This window comes from Taudactylus pleione, unplaced genomic scaffold (genome assembly GCF_031769625.1).
Source record: "Taudactylus pleione unplaced genomic scaffold, aTauple2 ptg000040l, whole genome shotgun sequence".
In the NCBI taxonomy this organism is placed as follows: Eukaryota; Metazoa; Chordata; class Amphibia; order Anura; family Myobatrachidae; genus Taudactylus; species Taudactylus pleione.
In genome coordinates, this window is record NW_028284442.1 from 10,835,270 (window position 1) to 10,848,082 (window position 12,813).

The 12,813-nt window shown below is 45.1% G+C and overlaps 1 protein-coding gene across 1 annotated transcript in view; it reads left to right on the forward strand.

The window, feature by feature from the left end:
• Positions 1-244: 244 nt before the first annotated feature.
• Positions 245-12,813, forward strand: part of LRRIQ1 (leucine rich repeats and IQ motif containing 1) — a 210,355-nt gene continuing 197,786 nt past the window's right edge. Inside the window, exons 1-2 of the mRNA XM_088455388.1 lie at positions 245-367; positions 5,407-5,536. Coding sequence (XP_088311514.1) covers positions 245-367; positions 5,407-5,536 — 253 coding nt within the window. The remainder of the gene's footprint in view (positions 368-5,406; positions 5,537-12,813) is intronic.

Here is a 12,813-nt window from a genome sequence, read left to right on the forward strand (position 1 = left end):
GACCCAAAAAAGATAAGTGTTTAAAAATATGCTAAATATATTGAGTAAACACTGATTTTTCTGGAGAATGGACTTCTATCTGCTTACTTGTAGTCTATCAGAATCAGTGAAGAATAGAGAGAAGTGATATGAGGGGGCGGCACTGCCTGCTGCCACTCCGCCCGGCCTCTCCCCTCCCCAGTCTCACCGCCCCTGCTGCAGCTGCTGCTTGCCCAGTGGACAAGTGAGCCGGCTGCTGGGAAACATGGAGGAAGAGACCGAGCTTGAGTTTAGCAGACTGTCTCTGTCAGAGAGTGCGGGGAGCGAGTCACTGGCGGAGGAAACCGACGATGACTGCGACAGTTTAACGGGGAACGGGGAAGCAGAGGTACGGACCGGGATGCTGGGGGTGGCGCAGTGTGCAGGGCTCGGAAGCGACTCAGTGTTTTTCCCGTTGCTAGGTAACAGCGTGCCAGGTAACTGCCCACAGCGCCCACTGCTGTCACTGCTCAGTCACTGCCGCTGTCTCCTAGCGCTTACTGCCGCCTTCTGCACAACACTGGCAGCCTCGCTCGTCGTACCGTCATTATATATAGCACTTGTAGGTATCTAATTTTTTCCCAAAACAAACAAACTGTCGTTGTAACAATATATAGGGTCACATAACTGGTAACACAAAATATGACTTTATGCTGAGCAGAAATATATTCGAAGTTATGTATACTAAAATGTAGATAAAATATTAGTTCCAGCAAGCCTTACGCTAATTCATGCATTACTGGAGCAAAGACACACTCGTCCTCATTTATGTCATGAAATGGACTTGTTTTGGCATGTGTTTTTTACCATATTCCTTAATAAACACTTAATATGCTTCACTGCAGGGGCAAACGCAGGACTTGGGTCCATATATGGGAATTATACATTTACGTGTGTGTAACATATATACCAGGTAAATTAATGGACCCAGCATCTGCTGGGTCACCTCAGCCTGCATCCTGGTGCCATCTCTTCCCCAAGCACCCAGTTGTCCATCAGTGAATAGGGTGCACTCTGTCCAATCTGCAACTACGCAGTCCCATACCTCCCAACTGTCCCGCATCCAGCGGGACAGTCCAGTTTTTCTGGGACTCTCCCTCCCGCAGGCTGCAGTGTCCCGCGGTGGGGGGGAAGTTGGGGAGAGCACAAACCGCTGCTCTGCATGGTGTGCAGGAAGAGAACAGATGCCATGCGCTTGCACACAGCATCTGTTTTCTTGTGTACGGACAGCCTTGGGGTTGCCCAGCATCTCGGGGAGCGCTGGGCATGTCCCCAAAGTGACGAAAACGGGGGAAGTTGCGAGGCTTCACCCCCTTTTCGGGCGCGCGTGCCTTTGGCGCACAACCTGTTCCTCCTTGGTATGTTAAAATGTTGGGAGGTATGCAGTCCCATACACAGCAAGCTGTGATTCACTGTCACCTTTCTTTCATAGCCAGAATTAATATACAGCAATTTGTGCCATAGTAGCTCTTCTGTGGAATAGGACTAGACAGGCTAGCCGTTGCTCTCCACACACGACAATGAGCTTTGGGGACCATGACCCCGTCGCCGGTTCTCTAATTGTCCTTCTTTGGTCCACTTTTGGTAGGTAATAATCACTGCATACCAGAAACACTCCACAACATCTCCTGCTGTTTCGGATATGCTCTGACCCAGTCTTCTAGCCATCACAATGTGTCCCTTGTCCAAGTAGCCTAGATCCGTATGCTTGCCCATTTTTCCTGTTTCCAACACATCAACCTCAAGAAATGACGATGCACTTGCTGACTAATGTGTCTCACTTTTTGACAGATGCCACTGCAACAAGATAATCAGTGATATTCACTTTACCTGTCAGCGGTTTTAATGTTATGGATGGTGGGGATATATATATATATATATATATATATATATACTGTGTATGTATGTGTATAAATATATATATATATATATATATATAGTTAAGCAGGGGTGTATTAAAAGAGGAGGGGGCCTGTTTGTAGTCCCCGTCCAGGGACTCTGCTCTCTACTCGGTGGGCGGCAGCACAATGAGGGCAGCAGTACACATTGGGCACTAGTAGACTCTAGCGCTGGGCCAGAGTCTACTGCGCATGCGCAGCTGCCATTTTCCCAGAGATTTCCTTAATGCACATGCGCTAAATGCCGGGAAAATGGCCACCACACCATTTTGCCAGTGATTTGTACATCTACCGCCGATGTGGAGCTCTGGAGAGGTAAGTATTAAAGATATGTGTGCAGGTCGTGCAGTGTGGGCCCACCTGGACCCAGGAACCCGTGTGCACCCTGCACCCATTATCGATACGCCACTGGAGGTAATTCCTTGTAATTCCACAAATCTAAAAGGGAACTGTCAAAAGTAAAAATATTGAAGTGTCACCTACCTTAATTGCTACTCGTAGTCCAGCTTGGCTCGTGTGGCTTCTTTATTGCAGGACTGCTGTGGCTCCACCCAAATGGTCCTGTGTTCAGCCAGTGTGCTGTAGAGGATCTTTATTATAAACTTTTTTATTATTATTAAAACATGCCCTGCCCAAACTAATACAATATGGGACTGGCCAAAGGGGAGCACATGTCTCCAGATTCAGGCCACCCCTCGTTGTCTGCAGCCTCATAATGTAAATCCAGGGGAGGGGTAGTAGTGGTACAATAGGAGGAGAGAAGTTGAGGACGGGTCGGTCTGGGAGAAAATAAATACAGCTCATTGGTGTCTGGTGCTCAGGATGTGACCAGCCATGGTAACCCAGCAGAGCAGACTTAGGCAGACTTTTTCATAGGTAGAAAAAACTGAGCAGTGTGGGAAAAATGTGTGTTAGGGAGATAGTGGCTGGTGATTGCGATATCACAGTACCAGGGGGTGATCAGCATGCACACCAAGCCTTACTCCTGCAACTACCACATGCTGGCACCCAGGGCACATGCCCTGTCTGCCCCACCGTCATTACTCCACTGCTAAACAGCCCCCAGAGTTCGCCACTGTACCGGTTTACAAATTATCTTGCTTGCCTCCTCTGTTTATGTTTAAGGGCTTGTACACAGGTTCTTTTCATGCACCTATTGTGCATATGATTTTAGCAGCATTTTCTAGAGTTCATTGATTCCAATTAAAAAGTGGATACAGTGAATTATTGAGGGGCATGGGCACAAGGGAAATAGGGCTTGCTACTTCCATTTTCAGGGACGGATTGGGACCTTGAAGTGGCCCTGGAAAAAAAAATTATCCAGATAGATTCCAGCCTATAAAGTATGCTCTGTTATCCTGTCCTGTATAGCACAAGGGTACTCTGTAGGTGGTGGCCACCTGATTAGTATAAGAAGTTTCCACTTGTTCCCTACTTCCTGTAAAGAAATATGTTTCCCCACTGTGTGAGAACTGAAATCTCACTGGGGGTGATTGAATTGTTGTGGGGGCGGTGATAATTAATGAGTTTCAGTGATCGCGCTGAGTAAAAAAAATTGTGGGTCTGGGGACCCCTCACTTTAAAAAAATTGGGGTTTTACTTCTCTGTTTCTGGGTCCCATAACACATTATGGGGGGTGAGGACAGGCAGCAGTTGGGACAGGTCTATGGGCAGGTAGCAGTTGAGGTAGAGCTCAGGGCAAAGGCAGAGAGAATAATAATCTGCTATGAAATATCCTGAGATCGACATGTAAATCAGGAAAGACATTCATGCACCACCAACGGCTCTTGCTGCTGTAGTGGAGACTGGATAGACCTGCAGATGAGAGCCCTCCAGCACAGACACATCTAAGTGTCTGGGATTAAGGCTTGGGTGACACATCATATGCAGAGTGCATAATACTAGTCTATATGAATATACGCTATGGCCTTTCCCGTCTCCATCATGCGCAGTGGTAGCCAGGGTGTGCGTCCCACCATTGGCTCCCACTGCTGTGACAGACGGACAAGACAAGTTTGCAGCCAGGGCAGAAAGGGCTACTATACAGCACTGGCCACACTACATAACGACCTTGCAAATACTAGTCCCTTATATTTGCTAATAGGCGGTATGTCCTGCAAACATTACTTTCCTGTAACTGGCAGTATAATGCATCAAGCCACAGAGGTGCAGGCATCATGGTTAGGGAGAGGACAGCAGTGACCGCACCTCAATTTCAAAGAAAGCAGACCTTGTATAGCTGGCTGGATATTATCATTATATATATGTAAATATAGATGTCAAACGTGTTTACCCTGTCATTGTTATGGAATGGGTAACTAGGATCTGCTGCTGGGAAATGGCTGACCATGCAGTGTGAAGATGGCGTTGCGGTGCTCAGGAGCGCACGCTACATGAAGGAAGAATTCCGCCCCCGGGGTTAACAGGCAGGCCGGCAACCAATGGGAGACTCCCATCCTGCAGGCTCTCCCATGGGCTGATGCGATCCCATGAGACGCCGCTGTGGCTCCCCACTGTCACTAACCATTGCTCCGGTTCCTACGTCAGTTGCTGTCTCTGACTGGTGTGGAGATTCCAGGAGTCCAGGCAGCAGAGAGCACCACTTCATGATAGCGCCATCATTCTAACCTGGTGCCAGCCGCAAGCCAATCAGAGCCTGCGTACCGGCAGCTGCTGTTGATTGGCTGCCGGTCTGCGAGCTCCAATCGGCTCGCCCCTGGCGTCTATTTGAATGACAGCGCTGTTTTTTTTTTTAATCTGCAGGGCAGGTGTGCCGGGTCCCTGGGGACGTGATGTGCTGCAGCCAATCTCTGACAGCCTGTCAGGGATTGTCCACAGCACAGCGCGTCCCCGGGGACCCGCCCACTTTTTAAAAGTGAGTCCCATGTCTGCAATCCCGAGTAAAATACGCGCTATAGCGCGTATTTGCGAGCACTGAGTTTTGCAATTCAATTGTTCTGGGCGCTTATTAATTATCGCACACTTCACGCCGATTAGACCAGGTTTAGCCATGTAAAGCTGCTAAACCCGTCTAAAGACCTGGTTAGGACTCCTTAACTGCTGTTTGGGCATCCTAACCACAGGTTTCTCGCACATTTTTGCTCGCACCCTCCTGTGGATGCAGAAATGCCGGCGGCAGGGGCTATCGCGCTCAGACAAAGCAGCAATTGAATTGCTCCATCGGTTGGCTTAAACAAATAGCCGTTGGCTAAACAATTAAATCTCCCCCCACTGTCCGCTCTCTCATAGGGAATATATATCATAATCCCAAACTTGAAGTCACGTTTAGTTTTCCATATGTAGAGCTGTACTTCAGAACAAATATCCTGACAGGTTTCGTTTCAATGTGAAACTTTATCGAAGTGCAGTTTAATTTCCAATTTATTTATGCGTTAATGCTGCGTCCACTGTGATAATACAATCTGATCTGGTTTTCATGAGATTGGACAATTGTTTGGAGCTTTCATGCTTTTTTTTTTTTGTCTTCCAGATAACAGATGAACTTCCTGAATCAGTTTTTTCATATTTGCAAATTGTTAAGCAAAGGAGTGAATATGCTGAAAAACTGATTTTTCAAGATTTGGAATCTACAGATGTTTGGATAAGTGATTATCTTCCAGGTGCCTAAAATACTTAAAATGTTATTTTAAAAAGATATTATTATTATTATTATTAATATTATTTCTTAATGTAATATTAGGTTGGATTTCTAGTAAATTGAACTGTTGCTCTACTTAAAGTGTTATTTTCAATAGTTTACATTTTTTAAATGATCTTTTATGTATGAAGATGCCTCTTTCTGGGCCGCTTATAGGATATTTTACTTCTACGCTGGTTTGCCGCTGCAGTGCTCCTACTGTTGAAAATGCACCAAATCAATAGTTTAGTTTTTGCCCAAATACCTTCATCTTTTACAAAAGATTCTGCAGAATAGTGATGTCATCATGCTGAACTCTAATTTATAGGTGAGCTAGTGCGGCTGTTTGTGCAGAGCAGTGTAAACTGTTGGTTTTCTATTATGGAGCGAGAATAATAGAATTAGAAGAATGAAGGCATACTTACGGGGACAGGGCTTGCTTTGTGTACAGCCATCCAGCCATTTTCATCTCCAAAATCATTTGATGTTTACTTTACACCATGGCAGAGATCGGATTTTGTCCTGTACCGTTAGTGAGACACATTTCTATCCTCAATGTAATAAAGTGCAAAATGGAAGTTTAATGTACTGTCGCTGTCTTGATTAATTTAAGACATAAACTACATGAATGACTGTATGCCCTGTTTCCAGGACCTGAGTGTTATAATCTCTGGTCTCTACTAATGGAACACCTGTTTGCCTTGGACCCTATTTTTTCTGACCCTATGGCCAACGGAACTGAGACACTGGAGCCATTTTTACTGTATACGGGATCACAGTCGCAGGCTGAGACAAGTGCCTATTATGGAAATAATATACACTATAAGGAAAAATATGTAATTTATTATATAATACTATAGAAATATATATATTAATAAAATATAACAATAAAGCTGCATACACACACAATGATTTAGTAAATGAACGATTTTAGTAAACGATTTTTGTTAATTTTTTAACCACTTGCCTGGCACGGTCGTATCAGATACGACCATACCAGGCTGGGCTTTCCCTGACATGGTCGTATCTGATACAACCAGTCAGAAGTGCCCACTAGGCGGCTGCGGGAAGCTAATCTTCCCACAACCGCCTGTGTCAGAGGGACCTTCTGGTCCCTCTGCTCCCTCGGATTCCCCACCAGTGTGCCCCGATCACTGCTGGCCACAGTGATCGGGCACCCCGCGGGACCCCCTCTCGGCAGCCTGTTATCAATAGAAGAAGGAAGCAGCAGCTGCGGCTCCCAACAGCCACAGCTGCTGCCGGCATGAACCCCGTCCCGGCGCAGCTTCCCATACCTGACAATCGGCCCGACCTCTATCCACAGCCGCTCCCACCCCTTCAATCCCGGAGCGGCTGCAACGCTATGTCCCCAGCTGCTCCCACCCCTTCCTTCCCAGCGCGGCATACAAGTATTATAGTGAAGCACTGTGCCCAGCCGCTCCCACCCCTTCCTTCCCGGCGCGGCATACTGTAGAGAAGCAGCAGCCACGCCGGGAAGGGAGCGGCCAGGGCAGAGAGCGCCGGGAAGGAAGGGGTGGGAGCGGCTGGCGACATAGCGCTGCAGCCGCTACGGGATTGAAGGGGTGGGACAGCCGTGCACAGCGCAGCAGCCGTGCCGGGAAGGAAGGGGTGGGAACGGTTAGGGACATAGTGCTGCAGCCGCTCCGGGATGGAAGGGGTGGAAGCGGCTGCTGCTTCTCTGATTTGATATAAGTACTGTAGAGAAGCAGCAGCTGCGCTCTGTCCCTGGCCGCTCCCATCCCTTACATTCCAGTGCGGCTGCTGCTCCTCTCCAGTACTTGTTCCCCTTACTGGCTGCTATTGTTCCGTCACATGCCCCTCCTACCAGCTACAACTGCCCCTGTCCGTCCCCCATGTCATCACAAAAAAAAAAAACCACACACATATTTTATATATATATATACACACACGCACACACACACACACACATATATATACATATATATGTATATATATGTGTGCATGTGTGTGTGTATATATATATATATATATATATACACACATATATGTGTATATATATTTGTGCATGTATATATATATATATATATATATATATATACATAGACATATACATACATACATACACACACATATACAGGTAGAGAATTTCCCATATCCTAAATCCTCGGAGCCAGGAGCATGTTGGATATGGAATGTTTTCAGCATTTAGAGTACCTCGGGGTACGGTGGCGTACGTGGAGGTACAGTGTCCAGCTTGCGTTGCGCGGGTTCAGCTGAGTCCATGGCTCCAGCGGTGTTCGTGACGGGGTACAAGGGGGTTCGGCAGGGGTGTGGGAGGATCCAGTGGCGTCCACAGCTGTCAATGGCCATCATTAAGGTATTCCATAAAAATTGCTATTTTTATGGTATAAGATGTTTAAAAAATATATATTTTTATAAAATTGTGTTGGATAAGTTTTAAAAGAACGTTCTTGACCTAATTCAGTCATAAAAAAAAACGACAATTTTGGAGCGGTTTTTGGAAAAAAAATTCGTCAGTTAAGTGGTTAAGGGAAAAATGAACGAAAATCGTTTACTAAAATCGTTCATTTACTAAATGTAATGAACAATTTTTTTTTTAACTACAAACGATTTTTGCATAGTCCCTGAAAATCGTTGAGTTGGTCAGTCTGATTGAACTACAAACTACAAACGTGAACGCGCATGAACGATAATTGTTCATCGTTTTAACTCAGAAAGTGAACGATTTTTTCAGTGATTGAATGATATCGTTATCGATAATCGTTCAAAAAATCGTTGTGTGTGTATGCACCTTTAAGCTGCATACATACACAACAATTTAGTAAATGAACGATTTTAGTAAACGATTTTCATTCATTTTTCAAGGGAAAAATTAACTAAAATCGTTTACTAAAATCGTTCATTTACTAAATGTAATGAACAATTTTTTTGAACTACAAACGATTTTTGCATATTCCCTTACTGAAAATCGTTGAGTTGGTCAGTCTGACTGAACTACAAACTACAAACGTGAACACGCATGAATGATAATCGTTCATCATTTTAACTCAGAAAGTGAACGATTTTTTCAATGATTGAACGATAAACGATATTGTTATCGATAATCGTTCAAAAAATCGTTGTGTGTGTATGCACCTTAAAAGTTAAGTAAAAAATTAGCAAAAAATTATAAAGAATCTGTTAATTAAGTGAATTGAGTTAATTGGATAAAACTGAACATCAAGTGCTTTATAAAAAACATGTAAAAACAATTTGTTGAGGATAAGGTTTGTCCTTGCATAAAAAATATATAAATAGTCAAACTTCAAAATATTCCCAAAGAGAATCAAAGTCCTGATAAAAAACTGGTTGAGGGAAATAGCAAAAAATGAAAAAATGAAAAGATAAAACACAATGGGTGAAGGAAAAAAATTTGGTGCGCGCACCTGTTTAAAAGAAGACTTAATGAAAAAAAAGAGTCCTCCTTGGTGCAAGTTAATATCCTGCTTATATGGTCAGATGTTGGGCATTTGTTTACATCTCTGCAGCTCGGAATGTCTATCAATGTGTTGTTCCCTCACTTGCTGGTGCCGGGATCCCGCTACGTGATGTTGCGGCTTACCTCTTCCAGACGCCTGATGTGTCTAGTGTCCCAATGGTTCCTCCGGGTAAGCTAATTTGTGTGAAGCAGTGTCCGGTGGCAAGCGTGCTGGGAACATATAAGCGGTGAGTAAGAGCATGCACGCTCTTAATGGAAAAAACACTTGTCATCTGCCATAGACCATCAATGGTTGTAAACCATTGATGGTCATCCCTGGTATACTGTGCTTGAACTTTAAACACTGTTAAACTATTTAGGACAATTGGCCATGCCTAATTGAAGGTCTCATATTGATAATCTTGATCGATACAGGATCACCATAATGGAAATGATCATGAAATTCACTTTCATAGTAATAACTATATTAAAAAAAATAATAACAAAAAAATGTAAAAAAAATTTCTGATATATTGGAAAATTGATAAGTAGCGATAATCATCACTAGCACGGACAGTAGTGGTTTTGCGATGGTATTATGTCCCGGCTATACACAGGGGGACAAGCCAGGGCCATCTTAATATATAGACACACTTGACAGCTGCCCAGGGACACATGATTCTAGGGGCCTTCGACCAGAGGCGGGCTGACCCGGGGGGGCATCTACATTGGGTGTGTGGCTTGTCCATGCATAGGCTGCTCTGTTTGTGAATTACTCACAATGCGAGCGGCCAGGCAGCATTCTCTATGTGTATATATATATATATATATATATATATATATATATAAAATGTCCTGTTTGAGCTCTGAAATGGGTCACTTTTCTGTAGTTTCTGCTTGCCAGCTTGGGGGACTGTGAGTAGAAATGTCAGCACCAGGGGCTGTGCGCACCCGAACGGAGAAACGGAATCGGTATGTAATACCGGCGACCGCATGGCCGGCAGTTCGATTCCCGGCAGCGTCAGGCCAACAGTGGAACAGATCCCGGCAACGGCAGCTCAACAGCGCTGGAAATCCCGATCATCCCCAGGTAGGTATGAACTAACCTAACCTACCCCCCTAACCCTAACCCTCCCTTAGGGGTGCCTAACCCTAACCTCCCCCCCAAGTGCCTAACAGTAATCCCCCCTCTAAGTGCCTAAACCTAAGTCCCCCGGGGGGGTGCCTAACCCTAACATCCGCCCGGGGGTGCCTAACCCTAACCCTCCCACCCCCTAGCCTAACCCTAACCCTCCCTCCCCCTAGACTAACCCTAACCACCCGATGCGGTGCCTAACCCTAAGTCCCCCCCGGGAGCCCTGAACCTAAACCTCCCCCCGCCCCTCGCGGTTGTACGCTCGCGGTGCCCGGCATCCCTTAGATCGGTATGCCGGGCGCCGGTCTCCCGGTGTCAGTGAAATGAGCAGCGTCTACATCTAGATGCCGGTCATTTCACCCTCGCCGGGATATGACAGTCGGGAAGCCGGCTGTCGGTATAATGTCAGCCGGCTTCCCGATTGCATCCCGGAGAAACAATTGAATTGTTCCATCAGGTGCCATCTAGTGGCCGCTGGTGTGGAACACACTTGAATTCCCTCCATAGAGGTGAGGAGCAGCGTTATCCTTTTATATATACGCCCCCGGTTTCTGGAACAGTAGGCAGCACCGCCCGGTCCCGGCCCCCAATTGGCTGCAGGATGACGATCCTGCTGTGGCTGGGGGGCACTGAGTGCAGTCTCAGAGGACTCGTTCTGCACATGCGCAGTACCCATACTTAATATGATCAGTCCATCCACCATTGGAGTCGTATGTAAACCATTAGGTTTGAGTACAATTCTGAATCAGACCCATAGTCACAGGCTTGTTATGAGAAGACCAGGATGGTAATAATAGGTAGAATTCTCCACTCATCCTCTTTAGAAGGTTTGATACATCTCCCCCTTAGTTAGCACTGCAGCATGCCTACATTTTTGCACTGCTGCACATGGATGGTCAGCCCAGTTGTATTTCTGCCCTTCCCTTTTGTTTTACGCTTCCGCCACCTAGAAGTGCATCTTTGGGTTGGATTCAATTAGCCGCGTTAATTAACTGCGGGCCATTTGGTTGGCTGGGGCTATTTAATTACAGCCCGCGATGATCCCGCAGGCTGCACATAAAGCGAATTTCTGTTTGAGAATGAGGGAGACTCAATCAGAAAGCCATTGTAAATTCCCTTATTGCGGCTGCTGCAAACGTGTTAACCCATAGCTCCAGGTACCAGGTACTTACCCTGGAACTTATGGGTTAATGCACATTAGCTGCAATTTTACCGTGCGAGGAAAAGGGGTTGTAATTGAATAGCCTACTACGTTTTTCCTCACGTGGTAAATTTCTGTGGCTTATTGAATCCGGCCCTGTATTCAAAAAACAAATAAAAAAAAACATCCAAATATGACAATGTGTGGTTTAAGTTAATTGAGTGAGGTTATATATGGATGGTCTTTGGAATATGTTGCAATTTTGTGTGTGTGATGTTTTTCAGTATATAGCTCATAATGTGCTTAGAATTGCACTTCTTTTGCATGGCCTATTTACGACACGCCTGTGTCTGACTAGCCACCCTCTGTTACTTCCCAGGAACGCCCATCGAAAATGCTTCTCTCTGTGAGAAAAGACTCGGGACACGTGTAAAAAACATTAGACAACTCCGCAAACATCAGCACCTTGTCCACCTCTGAATCAGTAACACTGTCCTGATATTAGCTTATTGACAAATCGGTCCAGTGTATTATCTCATCGCATTGTGGTGTTAAAAGATGACACGTACTGTGATACTTGCTGAATAGGCCCCTGAGTCCTTTTGTGGAATGGAAAAGCTGTGCTCCCCTCTGCACAGACCAAACTAAACGGTTTGGTTATCCGCACAGGACCCATATATACAGTCAGGTGCATAAATATTGACAGATTTTTCATATTTTGGCCTCTATTCACCACCACAATGGGTTTGAAATGAAACAAACAAGATGTGCTTTATCTGCAGACTTTCAGATTTAATTTGAGGGTAATTACATCCAAATCAGGTGAACGGTGTAGGAATTACTACGGTTTCTATATGTGCCTCCCACTTTTTAAGGGGCCAAAAGTAAAGGGACTATCAACTCAAAAGCTATTTCATGGACAGGTGTGGGCTATTCCCTCGTTATTTCATTATCAATTAAGCAGGTAAAAGGTCTGGAGTTTATTCTAGGTGTGACATTTGCATTTGGAATCAGTTGCTGTTGACTCTCAATATGAGATCCAAAGAGCGGTCACAATCAGTGAAGCAAGCCATCATTAGGCTGAAAAATCAAAACAAACCCATCAGAGAGATAGCAAAAACATTAGGTGTGGCCAAATCAACTGTTTGGAACATTCTTAAAAAGAAAGAACACACCGGAGAGCTCAGCAACACCAAAAGACCCAGAAGACCACGGAAAACAACTGTGGTGGATGACAGAAGAATTATTTCCCTGGTGAAGAAAAACCCCTTCACAACAGTTGGCCAAATCAAGAACACTCTCCAGGAGGTAGGTGTTCATGTGTCAAAGTCAACAATCAAGAGAAGACTTCACAAGAGTGAATATAGAGGGTTCACCACAAGATGTAAACCATTGGTGAGCCACAAAAACAGGAAGACCAGATTAGAGTTTGCCAAACAACATCTAAAAAAGCAATTACAGTTCTGGAACAACATCCTATGGACAGATGAGACAAAGATCAACTTGTACCAGAGTGATGGGGAG